This window comes from Zonotrichia leucophrys, chromosome 1A, assembly GCF_028769735.1.
Source record: "Zonotrichia leucophrys gambelii isolate GWCS_2022_RI chromosome 1A, RI_Zleu_2.0, whole genome shotgun sequence".
NCBI classification, from domain to species: Eukaryota; Metazoa; Chordata; class Aves; order Passeriformes; family Passerellidae; genus Zonotrichia; species Zonotrichia leucophrys.
In genome coordinates, this window is record NC_088170.1 from 28973116 (window position 1) to 28989106 (window position 15991).

At 35.3% G+C, this 15991-nt stretch overlaps 1 protein-coding gene across 3 annotated transcripts in view; it reads left to right on the forward strand.

Moving 5' to 3' along the window:
• The window catches only part of TMTC2 (transmembrane O-mannosyltransferase targeting cadherins 2), a 237376-nt gene that overhangs the window by 146479 nt on the left and 74906 nt on the right, over positions 1–15991 (forward strand). For all 3 annotated transcript variants that reach the window (XM_064702014.1, XM_064702015.1, XM_064702016.1), the window contains one exon: positions 7046–7160. In XM_064702014.1, the coding sequence (XP_064558084.1) occupies positions 7046–7160 (115 nt within the window). The remainder of the gene's footprint in view (positions 1–7045; positions 7161–15991) is intronic.

The following is a 15991-nucleotide window of genomic DNA, read 5'->3' on the forward strand; positions in this document are numbered from 1 at the left end:
TCTATGCCATTTTCTTCTCTATCCTTAAATGCTCTAGCTGATGGAACTTTTCTTTGAGGTCTTAAAATACAGAAGGTATTTTGAAATGGACCAATAAAGATGGTAGTTAATAGTTGTAGTGTCTTTAATTAGTTTCACTGATAAATGAAGGAGGTAATTTTATGACCTACCTTCCTTCCTGCCACCAATATTTCCTTACCAATGGGGATATGTATTGGCTGGCAAAGCCTCACAGGCTCTTGTCTTGCTTTTCTAAGTGATTTAAAGCAAAACAAACAAAACCAGACAACTTGAAGTGTTACGAAAAGCCTGCTACCTGGATATGAAGTAATTTGCATTTCCCAAGTCTGACATATGTCATTTGAGCACATGTGAAGATTCCCTTGGTTTGACAAACTCAAATGCTGATTTTCTTTCTGCCATGGCTCCTCTGGGATGTTCCCGGGACCCTGTGCTCAATGTTTCCCTTTTCTGGAAGGAAGCCAACAATGATCCATCTACTCATAGCTTGGAGGACCAGGGCTGACATTTCAGTGCATCCTGCCATTGCTGCAAGAGGCTGAGGTGCAGTTGATCACTTGGGACATAAGTGATAATTTTGAATGTATCATAGCTAATTTTTTTTAAAGCCTACTGTTAAGGAGGTTACATAATTTGACAAATTTAGTACATGATCCCCTCTTTGCCTGAGTCACTCTGAAGCTTTGAAGAGTTCCTCAGGGTTCATCCTGAGATGACTGGGCTGCACAGACACGTCCTCTTGTTCCACTTGTATTTTTCTGCTCCTTTCATTTTCTTGCATGATTTATATATCCATTGCCTCAATTAAATACAGTTCCTCATATAATGAGAGTTTCAGATCAACACTGTTCACAGCTCTGTTCCTGAACATTGTGAAGTTAAATGGAATGGGAGCTTTGTGGCAGTAATGTCTTATGATGTTCACACTCTTGCAATGCACTTAGCTAACAAAGCTGTGCAAAGGCAAGATTGGGCTCTGCTGTGAACAGAACAGTGATTAGATCAGATGTAAAAGGTACTGTGGTCATCCTTTTCTCATTGTTCTCCCTAACTTGGATCAGTTTAGTTGTCTGATTTATACCATACTCTTCACAAAAAATCATTTTAGCATGCGGGAGGCTGTGACAAATTTGATTGGCTGTAGGGTAGTAGGTAATGGTGAAGCCAAAGAACAGCAGCAGCTGCTTGGTCTCATCTATCAGGTTCACTGAGCTGTCAGAATCACTCTGCCATCCTTTGAGGAGGAAGAGTTAATTTCTGTAACATGGAGGATGAAGGGGGTGTATCAGCAGTAGAACAGGCTGTGAGTCCACATTCCTTTGCATCGGGGTTTCAGAACTGAGAAACAAGACCGAGGCTCTGCCTGCCAAGTGTGGGTTGGTTAGTGCCCATGCTGACATGTTGCTGGATAGCTTTCAAAGCAGTGCATAGTTTTCAATTCTGTTTTTCTTTCACCTGCTGTCATTACAAAACCCCTGCAATTGATCAACAGATGAACTGTTGAGCAAATGCTATAAATAACAACCCTGATAAATCGAAGAATATGTAAAAGTTAAGAGGTGATAGAGCTCTAACACAGTCTGTCTCAACATTGCCACATACCCATCGATATAAAAAAATCAATGTGCAAAGTGGATTAAATGCATAAATTATGGTTATGTAGAAACCATTAGCCCTTTAGGAAACAAAAAATTAGGCAATTTTGTGGTTAAGTTAGCAAGAGGAAGTAACTTGATCAAAATGTTCTATTAATGAGTGAAGTTTTTAGAGGAATATTATTGCAAATTATATGCATGAATTTATTACATATTTTGAAAAAAATTCATTATTCCTTTGGAATAACAGGAAAAATATAAATATCTTATACAAACTGTAGTACAGAAGTCAAGCAAAAACTGTCCTACTGAAAACAGCAACATGTAGCATTTAGCTGAATTTTTCCATTCTCAAACCACGTAATAAACATGGTCTAGTTGATCTTCTTGCTGTCTTTGTGAGTGGTAGTGGCTCTGTTTTGTTTTAGATGTTGAACTCTTTTCATTACATTTTTATGAGTCTGCAATTGAACTTTCAGAGGTTTTCTTGGGGAAGCCTGTCATTTCTCTGTTGGTGAAACTGTTTCACTCCTGAAGAAAAAAGTGAAGGCTTTTCTTTTGGGACCAGCATCGCTTCATCCTTAAACACTACTGAAGAAAAAAATTGAGATTCTAATTGTCATTCACTTCTTTTTCATAAACAAGTCAGAAGAAATGTGGAAGGATTTTAAACAGAGGGAATGCAAACTTGAACTGTTGTTTCTAATTTCCCAAGCTAAAGAATCATAAATAATACACAAATATCTCTAAAGCTGAATAGAGGTTTTCTTGGCTTGATGTGCTTTTTTCTGTGAGCTGAAGGTTCTAGTTTAGAACTGCTGACAAGCTGATTACAAATTACTGAGCTGTTCCCTAAATACTTCAGTTTTTGTTCAAGTAGTTTATTTTACTCAAATAATAATCTAGTTCATGCTCCTTAATGCATTCAACAATTTGTGGAATAACTTGCATGAGTAAGTTTGATGGGATAAGGTGAGAACAGTATTACCAAACCTCAGCAATTTCATGTGAATAGTGAATGTCACATATTAATTTTTTTAAGTCTTGCATTTTTTTCCATTTCCTTTCAAGTATGTTTTCATAATACACAAGGAGAGGCAGAATTTTCCTTTCTTTGCTATGATATTTTAAAATGTTTACCAGGATGTATTTGAGTGATTTATTAGGTAATTGTAGTTGGATTTTTTCCTATTCATGTTTTCAGCAGAAGTGTTTGAATAACAGATATATTAATAGAATGGCAGTTTACAAATAGTTCAATAGTTTACAGTATTACCTAATTTTTCATGGATTATATAGGGGTGCCAGGTGGTAATCAGAATTTAATACTTTGGGCTTTCTTTGTTAATGATTTGTGATATTAATTTTTTTTTTAATTTAAAGCAAACTTCTGAATCAGGAAATCAATATACATGCTTTTAACCCATCTGACTGCTCTTCTAGGACACTTTGTTGCTTCATTATCTTTACTGAATAACAGCGTGATCTTTAGCTCAGTAGAAAGGGAATGTTTTATTTAAATGAAGATGTTTGTAGAAGTTAATTTCCATTTCTCACTTGTTTTCATAGTTCTGTTGAAAGCTAAAAGTTTATTAGTTTTCTTTAGAAAATGTGCTACTTAAATCCAGGCAGATTAGATTAGACAACGTTGTCCTTGTTTTGCTGTTGGTCTTGCACTCTTACAGCATGAAAGTGCTTGGAGAAAGTTTAATATACCAGCTGGGTATTTTTCAGTCTTGTTAAATCTTAATTGTCACTTTCACTGAGATAATTGAGAAGTTAAGCATGTTAAACATGAAACTAACATATTTTTATATTCATTTTCATTTTGAAAGCAATTGAATGCCTGAGAACTTGAGCTACTCTCACTGTAAGGTGGCGTAAATGCAATCTTTAAAGTTTAATAGAGGTCTAGTTTGATATGGCCAAAATTATAACACTTAAACAACTATTTATTTTCCTACTTAGTGCTGCGTAATTTCTTCTGCTCTTAAAAAAAAAAAAAAGCACCACAACCCCAAACAACAAACAGAAGAACAAAATCCCTTTAAAAAGTTTTATTTTCCTGCAAAGACATGTAAATAAGAGAGGAGTTCTCAACCATTAGTAGATTTTCAGTTTATACTTGACTAATGATAAAAGTGATTAAACGGATTTAATTTTTAATATTGGGTATGATCTATGGAAAATTAAGCAATTAAGTAAAAATTGAATGGACTGACTGTTTTGTAGAAAGTTACATTTGTTCCGATGCTAGGATGGAATATTATTTCTTAAAGACCTGGGTCTATTTCGGTCTCATTTTCTGTGGACAGGGAATTAAGCAGCAGGAAAAAAGGAAATATTGCAAAGCTCTTTCATTCACAGCTTCCTTTTTCTCTTATGCTCAATAGGGTCTTGAATATGGCAAAGTGTAAATTTTGAATTAAAGATTAAAATGTGGCATATATATGTATGCCTTAGTATTTTCTGAATGTTAAATGTTGCCTTTTGCAACTTAGCTAATGTAGATATTATGTGAAAAATATTTATAAAGAATAATTGGAATAAACATCTATTCTAAATTCCAGGATTACTGACCTAGTTTCTTTTTCTTTTAAGAATATTTATTTTTCTTTTCTTACTATGTACAAATGGAAAATAGTTGAGTGCTAGAATTTAGTTGGAATAATAGGGTGGGCTTTTAACAGGAATGTAGATTCATTTAGATATAACCTTGCTTCTGTTCCTGAATGTGCCTAGAGTTGAAATAGTGCTATTACAGTTTTGAATAAAAAGTTTTAAGATATGGAAGCTAATAATTGAAGTCCTTTTTTCCCTTGAAGGTTAGTTGCATTACTTAAGACAAAGCAGGAGTGAAGTTCCTTGAGTAGCTCCTGTTTCTCCAAGTATGTACACCATCCTCTTTTGCTCTTGCTCATATACCAGCACCCAAGAGGACGTGGTTGCTGCAGATATTAGCTGTTCATAATTTCTAGGGTGTATGAGTATCTTCTCTACACATGTTCAATGCCGCTTCATCACCAGCCAGAGCTAGATCATTCTTCTAACTAGTTCTGTATTTAAATAGAAGTGAATTTGTTCTATCAAATTTATCTGGTTTGGATAAATGAAAAGACCTTGGTTTTCTTGTTTCCATCAATGATAAATGTCAGATTATCATGTTTTATGTTTGCTGTTTTCTACTATTGCCACTTCTTCTAGTGCATCACATAAGGTTAGTTATTCACAGTTTTACAAGTTTAGACAAAAGTGTAAACTGAATAAATTTAAAATTAAATAGTGTAGATTAATTATTGATTTATATTAAAAATTTGATACAGATTATTTTGCAAAATGTACATTATAATGTCTTAAGAATTATGTTGTCTTAAAAATATTGTCTTAAAAATTAAGTCAGATAACTGTTAGAACCCATTGCGTGAAATGAATTGTAGAGGAGAAACTATTACACTAACAGTGTTAACAGTGTCTTTCCAGTCTAGCAGATGAAGAGATGAACTGAATCATCCTTTTGTGCATACTTGTATTTACTGAGCTTCAGAATGGTTGGGAGTAAATAACTATGTGGCAGGAGATTGTTATCAATAGATCAAATTGTCATTTGATGTAATGCTCTGTTATGGGATGTTAGAGTGAAAACAAAAGTCCCTATAGATTATATGGAACATGCAGTTATGGGAAACTGGATGCTCCTTTACTGCAGAAGCAAAATAAGGTTATACCTTCACAAATTAATTTTAAAAATAATATATAAGTCTGTGGTTTTCTTCCAAGGGTTAATGCCTATAGACTGGCTAGTCACTGTCATTGGTACTTCCAGACTGTTTTCTCTGTGTAAAAAGGGAAGAGTAGCTGTAAAAAAATGGGGAAATTTCAGAATTCTGCACATTTGCTAGCCAAGCGTAAAAGTTGAGTGAACCTGAGAGTAGTTTTAGCAGCTATATTTCAAAATGATGGAACATTTTGTGACTTTTGTTGATTTATTGATAAATAAATATTGATAAATTATTTCTCATTAAATACTAGGCTAAAAAGAATTGACTCACAGAAGTGATAGCTCATTTTCTTATGGAAATATTGCACATATTTTCTTTCTTTGATTTACAGAATATGATGTGCTCAGTTGAATGACATGATTTTTATGAATTCTAAATAGATTTATTAATTTTTTCCCAGCAATGACTAGTTTATTTTGCTCAGAGGAAATTCTATATTTGCTGGTGTTTCCATCCCTGTGGTAGGATGATTCTGCAACAAACCACAGCAGCTTGGAAGTGATGCAATTTCTAAGGAAAAAATGCCTATGTCAATTATCAACCTACATAGCAGTGTTACATTAACACTACCTTGAAATTTTACATTAGTCAGAAGTGATGCAAATTCTTGAAAAAAGAAAAGGGCTCAACTGATGTATCAGAGTTTGTTGCTACTTAAGCTGATGTTTAAGTGCATCTGGAGGGGAGAATATTCTGATATATTGTGTTTGGTGGAAAGGACACACGTCATCTTTCCATTGGTTTCTTTCATTTTAAAAGGGGTGAAAGTAAAACTTTTTATGAAACAGCTTTGCATTTATAAGCATAATGTGTTTTTTTTTTCATGTTCACACACACTGTAATTGTATTGCCAGTTAAATTAGCTTCCTAAATTCTGAGTAGCAGAGGTCGTGTTTTCATAAAATGTTAGTTCCAATTCCTTTTTTAAGTAGCTTTTGTGCCACTCAACAAAACTGCAAAGGGAACACATGTGGAGCTTGAAATATTTTTTTTAACTAAAGTCCTCTATAGTAGGGCTATAAAAACACATTGTGTAACATAATAAATGGTATGGAAAGGGATCAAGTGTTTTTCTAGTAGAAAAAAATGGATTTTAGTGATCTGTGTAGTATGTTTATATCCATATGGCATATTTTTAATCCTAGTTACTTACCTAACTGTTCTTTCAATTCCTGTGTCATGTGTACAGTTTTAATACTTAAGTGAGGACTGTGTCTACTCTGGAAAACTTTTTTGCTGTTTCGAGTCAGCAGGTTAAAAAAAAAAAAAAAAGTTAAAGCTAGAAAGATGCCTCAGTTCCACATTTGACCCTGAAGATTTTTATTTATGAATGGTATGAAATAAAATGGTCCTTTCCCTTGGTTACAGTAATTTCTAGAGACATGTTTTTGTAAAAAAACTTCCTTTTCCCAACTGAAAGCTGTATGCATTCAGAGTGCATGTAAATCACCTCTATGAAATGTGAGTCTCACAGTAAGATGCAGAGAACCAGAGGGTTTGGGGAAAAAAATAACCAACCTCACCTCCTGTTCCATAAAAATAGTTCCTTTGTGGGGTTTGTCTCCCTAAGAAACTTCCTAAAACTTGCATACTCTGTCATGTGTAATTGGATTGTAGCTCTTTATGAATACTGTTTTCTCCTCTTGACAGCATGGGGTAACCTTGGAAATGTTCTCAAGAGCCAGAGCAAGATTTCTGAAGCTGAAAGCGCCTACAGAAATGCCTTGTACTACCGCAGCAACATGGCTGATATGCTTTATAATTTGTAAGTATGCGTGGCTTTCCTGGGGTTGAATTGTCTTTGAAACCTGTTGTGAAGAGACCTACTGATTTACTTGCTGGAAATGGAGATGATGTTTTTTGTTGCTTTCTAATAGTCATTTCATTAATTGTGCTCCTTAAACTGTGGGGTGGACAGGACTTTTTCTTGGTCAACATTGTCGTGTGTTCATGTAATGGGTATGGGCGAAGTAAACTTACAAGTACCAATAGATGAGTTGTGAGCTGTAGCCCTCCATCTGTTTGAGACTCAATTAAATAGTGAGGTGTTATTTAGACTTCTTTTTTAAGTCTGAATAACACTTGGTGAGCAGAGTGGGTGTAAGCATTTCTAAGCATAGACAAATACCCTTCCGTTAGCTCCAGAGGTCTGAAATGTTAAAACAACAAATTACTTTTCTCCTGTGACTGACTTCAGAGCAGCATAGGTTACATAAAGTTTAGTTACTTGAACCCTGTTGTAGGTGAGTAAGAGGATAAATAACATGAGCATCAAAATAATTACTCATCAGGGGAAAAGATTTCCCATCTCATTAATGTACCAAATCACGAAGATGGAAGCGAGCCCCATGCCAAGCTTCGCGCTGAGGTGGGATGGTGCCGCGTGTTCCATGGGGCGGGACTGATTCCTGGCTGTCCCAGCTGGGCACCCCGCTCAGCACTGCTTGTCCTTCCTGCCCCTCCTGCCATGACCCAGCCAGCACAAGCTCCAGAGCAGAGCTCTGCTGCACCACAGGCTGGTCACCTCCACCAGCCATATGCTCTTGTTTCATGATGTGTGTGGAGGACAGAATCCTGGGACTGCCATTCCATAGGTGGCTGTTGGAAGATAATACCCTGTATGCAGCAGAAAAGTGTGTCTGTAGGATACACAAAAATGTGCAAAAACTGTATTCAAATAGTAAGCCTCTTCAGATAAATCAATCAATTAAAAAATAATGTTCTGCCTGTAAGTACAGTTTAAAATGAGTGCTTATAATATGTGAAAATGAAGTTTATCGTAATAGTATTTTTTACTAATTTTTTCCTTGTTTAAAAAGGAAGAAGTTGACCATTTCATTAATTTGCCTTGCAGATAAGCAAATCAATTGATGAAACTCAAAATAATTTAATGATAGAATTTATTTTCCAGAATGAAATCTGTGTTTCATAATATGTGTGTTTTTACTAATCATTTAGTTACACAAATACATGTATATGCAGCATTTCCCTCTCTGTAAGGCAATGAGGAGTATGAAAAACATATTTTTAAGAGGAAACTTCTGCACACATTTAAAAAATAACTTCTGAACACAGCGGAAGATTGTAGGAAAGAGAGTGACAAGATTGATACATGTATATTTCCTATATGCTATTCGTTTTGAAGGTGAAAATTATAACTATTAAATTTTTTGTATGCCTGTACAGTACTTTTGTCTCTTACTGTGTTGTAGAGAGAAGCTGAAGTTAATACCAGGTTAAGAAGAGGAAAGGGGGCTGGATGATAAAGACAGGGACATAAAAGAAATCAGACTTCAGTCTTTTCACTATTCTCAGAATAAGCTGCTAGTCTTCCAGTTTTCCATTGATCCACAAAATATATGTCTATAAACCTTCATCTCTGTTTTTGAACAGAGGAGTTTTTGAAATTCTACTGAATTTTTGTGGAAGGATTTTAACAAAAATGCTGGTTGGAATATATAGGGCATAAGAAGTGAAGTTTAATTCTTAGCCTTTCTACTGCTACATTGAATACAATAGAATCCCTTAGTTTTTAAACAAGCTTTACAAAACCTTCAATTATTTAACAGTAGTTAAAAAAGCTTGCATCATGTTTTTCTTTTTGTAGGCTTTGTCAGTGTTGGATGCTTCAATATCCAGCATGAAAAATTGATGGTAAATGAAGTGTCCTTTGATAGTACACAAATGAATCAATTCTTTTAAGCACAAACTCTCCAGAGCTCCTTTGCAAGTTAAACCCATCCTTGGCATGTAGTTCTGTGGGAGCCTTTCACAAAAATCCTTTCTAATGGAAAATGTGTCTTAAATGTGCTTACAAGAGGCCAGTCAGTTTTGCTGTTTCTAGTTTTCAGTATGTGCCTTTGAAACTAATATAATCACTCCATAGAACTTCAGGAAAAAAGTATCTTTATAGTTATTTAGAAACACTGTATGTGTTTCACATGGCCATTATTGTTTCTAAGCACCTGTGCCTTGGTATTTGATGCAAATTAATTGGCATGTGCAGCTCAATGTTCACTCATACCAGTAACAAATCCAAGTACTCTCTGCTGAAGAACCAATTATTAAGGTTTAACTCACAATTTTAATGGATAACAATCAAAGAGAGAAGCTGCATAAGCAGAAGCTCTTGATCTCTTTACTTCTTTTTCAATAAATTGAAATGTAAGATTTGTTTAGAAGTTGACTACTAATACATTAACATCCAAAGAATTTAACAGACTAGATGAATGGCTGAATCCAGTGCTGTATTTTGGGTTTTTGGCTTTTACCTTATGGCTCTGAGTTACAGCTGCTTTTGCCATTTAAAGAAATTTAAAATGCATTAATACATAACTACATAATTTACATTTGAAGGTTTGCCTGATTATGAACATCTTATATTTGTGTTCTCAAAGCTATGTAGTTCTGGTGATTTCAACTAAATTTCATAGGGTAGTAAATCAGCAAAAAATGACCTTTCTTTGTTTTTTGTTTTACTGTGAAAACCATATATTTTAATACTGTAAAGTACCAAGGACAGAGCTGTAGAGAAATTATAGCTTATTCTTTCAAACAAGTTCAGTAGATTAAAAACAAGCTATTTTAGTTTGCTTTGGTTTTTCAGTCTTTGTTACTTTATAATTGTTAGCTAAAGCTTGTGGGGTATTTTGTATTGTTTCAAATTGCTTACAGTTAGTGTCTAAAGTAAAATTCTTTATCAATTAAAAGACAATTTTGTATTTATTATTTCACTTGTTTTTAGGCCTGGCTCTGTTTTGAGTATTCTTTTCTCATCCATGTTACCTTGAGTTTCTCATGTGATTATAAGGATGTTCTCAATCTGACATAGATATTGGATATTCCTTTAAAATTATACTGATTACTTGAAGTGTTATAATTTTGGAGTATACAGTGCCCTATAAAAGAATAATTTCTAGCAATCAGCTATCCTCTTGCTTCTCTCCTGAAGTATCTCATTTTGCCTGTACTGATATAGGACTGTGTGTATAAGTTCATTATTCAAATTTATTTTCTTTTAATTAGAAATAATAATTTCCATAAACTTTACATTGGCAAACTTAGGGTATTGTATCAATAAATGTTGTATTTTTTAATGTCTCATTTAGAAATTTCAGCCTCTATTGCAGACTACCTATCCTAGAAATTCTAGGATTGCAGTGTTTTACACGAAAAGTTTAACTCTGTATCCTTAGGTAAAAATCAATATAAGCAAAATTCTTCCTTCTCTGTTGCTGTTAGGCCTTATATGTTGGAAAATGTGTTCCCTGCCTTTTAAGGGTACTGGCATAAAAAATTCCTTATCGGAGACAAAAAACTCTAAAAGCAGGCTGACATACAAACCTGAACCGTGCTGAACTGTGGTTGAACCTTTCCAAGACAAAGTTCCTGCAGCAACCACCTAGTAGGAAACAGGTCAAGGTTATGGTTCCTCTTCCTTGATAGACCAGAAGTTTTTATCATTCAGGATGTTGAGTTAAAAAGCAAAGAGGATGTGTCATCTGGTGTCTAAGTACTTGATTATTGTTTTTCTCAGCTATGAATGCAAACTGGTTGCAAACCTGTTTGGAATTAATCTCTGCTTTGCCAGCTACTTCTTCCTCTGTCAAAGACAGCAGCTAAAATTTGCACCTTGCTGTAACCAAAGATGTCTTGATAAAATCTTGCTGTGTTGTCAGACTGGCTCTTGAGGTAGCACCCAAAGGTCACTTAGGTGACTGGTGGTTTCCTGCTGTGCAATGTAGGGCCTATGTGAAGCACAGATAGTTTTCAAAGTTATATTGAGAGGTGAAAGGCATTCAGCAACCTAGCTATTCAATTACATGTCTCAATATTTCAAATTTTGTAGGCACTTAACAGTCCTTACATAAACTTCCACCATTTTATAAAATTAGGAAAATAATGGTTTGTGTCTGCCATTCAGTTTCAAAAAAGACCCCTCTTGTAGGAAGTTCTGTCCAGCTCTCTGTCTATATGGACTGCTGGGGCACATGAAAGGGAATGGGCATCTGGTTTGAGGACTGCAGACACAGCGCAGCACTGCCCATTGCCCAGAGGAGTGAGAAAGGCAGGAGCCGTGCTATTCCTCCTCCTCATAGTGGCCCTCCCTCTGTCAAGGTAATAGGGGTTGTGCAAGTTGATGTTGTCCTGAAAGGGTAGTATTCCCAACCAAACTGTACCAGTAACAGAAAAAAAATGGGACAATATTTGCTGACCAATTTGCATTGCAATTGGGAAGCTCTTCCCCAGATCTGGGAGAACATAACAGCTTTACTGCGCTGTCTGAAAGATTAGAGGTTGTTTTGGGAGTGATTGTTTAGTTTTTTTTGGGGATGGGGGGCTTTTTTACTAGGGGAGTGATAGATTACTTAGTGAGTTCTGCAGAGAAAGTGATTATTCTCTGTATGTTTGGGCTCTTACTGATTAAAAATGGTGTTTTGTAGTAGCATCCATACCTACCTTTCTACCCACTAGTCTTGCAAATGACAGTGAAAGAGTTGCCTTAGGCAAAGCAGATCCACTCTTGCTGTGTGATGGGAGACACATCTGTGTAGGGAATAACAGATTTTCTTTCATTCCTTTCTTTGTTTGCCAGTGCAGCATTTAGGTATATAGTCTTCTGTAGATAATCCCACCTGAAATCAGTGGGATGAATGAAACTTGAGGCACAGAAGAGCTGCAGTCATGGCAAAGTAATAGCTAACACAGGCCCTGTATTAGTTGTTAGAAACCAGTAAACAAAATTGATTACACTGTTTCAATGTTGTACCTGGGCTGAAAATGTTATAAATATTTCACTAACACATGTTTACTTTTATAGTTGCAGTTTCTGTGGATTGTACTTGGCCAATTCATGCCAGTTTTAGTCACTGAGGAGTTTGCTTTGTAAGCAGACCAGCTGACTAGAGTAGGACTACCAACAGGAAGAAATTCTTATGAAACTTGTAAAAGAACATAGGCCATCTACTGCTTATTTCTATTCTGTGACTGCCTTCTGGTCTCTGAAAACATTTTGGGGCCATTAATATTTAGTGACTTTCAGTCAAAGCCAAAGCAGAGTAGGAAGACAGGAAGATTTTTCATTGTTGGTGAAATAAGATAGGTAGAAGTTGGCAGCTAAAGAATTCAGGAAGGTTGCAAACAACTCATTTGGGGGGAGGTGTTTTCCTGCATGAACTAAATGAGCAATTCTGTGTACAGAAATGATGTGCATAATTTCCAGATAGTCAGAATGTGCTCCTCATTTTTTTTCTTTTATTTTTCCTCCTATTTAAAAAACAGGATTCTGAGCCACTTCCTAAGTCACTTGGAGAAGTTTGCTACTCCTGCAAGCAGTCAGCACATATCCTCCATTTCATAAATGATTAACACTCCATGTAAAAGTATCTGGAAGTAATGCAAGCAAAAAATAATCCTGTTGTAAAGTTCCAGAATCTTGCTATTTATTATAGTTAGAACTTGTCTCCTAATTAATTCTAAATTAATTCATGAACAGTTTAAAACTGTCCACTGTGTGTCCTACTTTTTAAGTAGCTTTTTCTTTTCCCAATAATTTTATTTTTATGTATTTCGCAGAATCAAAGAGTGTGTAATGTTGGAAGGGACCACAGTGGGTCATCTGGTCCAACCTCCCTGCTCCAGCAGGGTCATCCCAGAGCACATGGCACAGGATTGTGTCCATACAATCTGTTCCAGTGTGTGATCAGCTTCCTCATGTTCACTTATTCTTTCACAGTACTTGTCTTACTGAACTATAGAAGCCATGTCTTTCCAGTTCTGTCAGTGAACCATCTTTGCACAGAAGTTGCATATTTCATTTAACATCTTCATTTGTCTGCCTTACAACTGGGAACGTGAGCTGGAGAGAATAAAAAGTTTTGGAAGTATCAACTTGAAGCAGCTGTTCCTGCATTTTGGTTTTTTATTGTGGGGGCATTTTGGTGGTTAGGTTTTTTTATTCAGTTAATTTGGCATTTTTAGTAACTGTAGAAAGTTAAAGGGGCCAGAAAGGCTTTAAGGTCTTCATCCAAGTTTATCACTGGACTTACTCTTTTGAATCAAGCATGCTTACTTCAAGGATGTCCTTTCTTTTGTTCATCCTTGAGTAAGGAAAAAGGAAGTCTTTCTGTCTTTGTAACCGCAAAAGTTAGGTACATGCTCAACGTGTCTCAGTTGCTCTGCTCCACCTCTGGCTTATGTCCAGTGCTTCTCACTGTATTGATGTCTTTGTTCTCCCCTTTGCCAAAAATCTCTGAGGAGGAGTTATCATTTGACATTCAAGCAAAGAAGCAAAAGGCATGTCAGGAACAGATCTGCTCCTGGCTGTAGCGGATGCTTGCTTATACAGCCAAGTGCCATGGCCATGGGGAGGGTGAGATACTGGAATCTGCAGTGCCTGCAAGGGGTGAACTGCAGCTCAGGATGTTCTTCCACTGCATCTAGAGAAGTCAGCTTTTTCCTGACTTAGTTTAACCTCAGACTAGAACTGGACACTCATAAATCTAGTAATGTTTGTACTGCCAGAAGCTACAGTGAAAACTAGTGATCAGTCAGGACCAATTTCACAAGGAGAAGAGGCAGTTACATGCCTTGGTAAGTTTATATTCTTCTCTTTCTTCTCCCAAACTCCTAAGAAATACAAATAAAACACTAATTATTAGGTGAAATTCAGCACTCAGTTCTTCATCTGAGCTGCTTGGGTTATATATATGAGAGAGAGGAGAGAGAGACACATGCTGACAGACTGACAGTTAATGGAACAGCTTTTAAAAGAAAAACATCTTTTGGAAGAGAAGCTTAAAAAAATCCCACCTCAGAGTTTCAAGTCATAAATCAAAAGTGTTAATATCAGAACATGTAGTGAATGCAAAAGATTAATTTTTAATAATTGCAAATAAAAGTTCTTTTAATCACAAAACCACAAGTGTTATACACTTACCAAAGTAATTTGTTTTGGTGAAATTAACCAATTGCTGTATTACTTCTCTCAATATGTTACATTATTTATTCCAGAATTAAAATAAGAATGGAATTTCTTAGATAAATTGTTTCAAAATTGTATGTGAGAATGTTTTTGCTTTTTAAAAAATTAAGAAGCAGGTTAAATGTCAGACAATGCATCTCATTTTTTTCTCTTAATTCTTCTGCTGTCAGTAGCAAACAGGCTCAAAATATCATAATCAATCTTCCTTGAAGTAAGTGTATAAAAATGTTTACAGTAAAGAAAATTCAGCTTCTAGAAAATTGAGAAAATGTTATTTCTGTCCTGATAATTATACCTCTTGCCATTTGCAAGATATTTGACAGTAGTTACAGACCTTTGTACCATTCAAAAAATATCCTGAATCAATTCCTTCATTTCTTACTTTACTGCAAGTATGTACATGTAACTTCTGTTAATAATAAAAATTATTTGCTACCGAATCTGAAGTTAATTGGGAAACAGTTTCAAAGTGAGGTCATGTGATACTGATAGGACAGTATAGAAGAAAAGGAAGTATAGAAGAAAAAGAGGATATATTTCTCAATTCTGTTAAATCCTAACCCAGTGACAAGAAGGAAACAACTTAGATGGTGGCTACTTAAGCTCCCTTCTCTTTTCATCCCTTGAAGTTCACTGGTTTAATTAAAAATGTTTTCCTGACATGTTAAAGGGAAATAAAATCTCTGATTTGAGACTGGAGATAAAATAATTCCAAGCTCTTTGCAGTTCTAAGAGCTATCAGCAGATAAAAGCATAGAGGAAGAAAAGAAAATTGCTCTAGGTTAGGGAAACTACAAATAAATATGGTGCCACTTCCACCTTAGAGGAAGAGCTGTGTTAAGCTGTGCTTTCCTGGATATTTTGAGTTATATGACAAGTGATGTTTACTCCTGGATACTGAGGTCTGAGTCTCCATTCTGAAATGACTGATTTTTAAGGATTTTTAAAATAATTCTGGTTTTAATATATTTGTATATGGTCTTTTTCATTCTTCTGAAATTTTGGAAAACTCTAATGCTTTGGGCCTTCATTTAAGCATACAGTGTACATTCATGTCATTGATGTCCAGAAAACTTCTCAGAAATGTGTGGGTAGCTGGTATAAATCATAATTCACAAGGATGTTTATCTTAAAAGCTAAATTAAAGCCTATCTATTATGAAACTGGAAATATTCAGTATAATTTTTAATACTTCTTCAGTTAATAATTTGTTCAGAGTATAAAGAAGACAGGAAAAAACAGAACGGTTGCAGGTGCTGAGCTGTATAGTGAATAATCTAGTGAAATTGCTCAACAAGAGGAGTCCTTAACATAGCAATGGGCTATGTGCTGGGTGCTTAACTTTGTCCTGCATTTGGAAAAGAATTTCTTATTTCAGGTCAAGACAAGATGCCTGACTAATCATTAATGACTTACAAACACCTTCACCATATTCTACCCACTTTAAAAAGTCTTTCAGGCTAACATTTTCTCGACTGAGTAAATTAATCTCCTGGCTTCCAAGAAAGCCAAAATTATTCTGTTTAACATCTGCTTTGTTAAAACCATATGGATGCATCTGGTGTCTATGAATTCATCTTTATATATGGAATAACTCTCACATGGAACTGTTA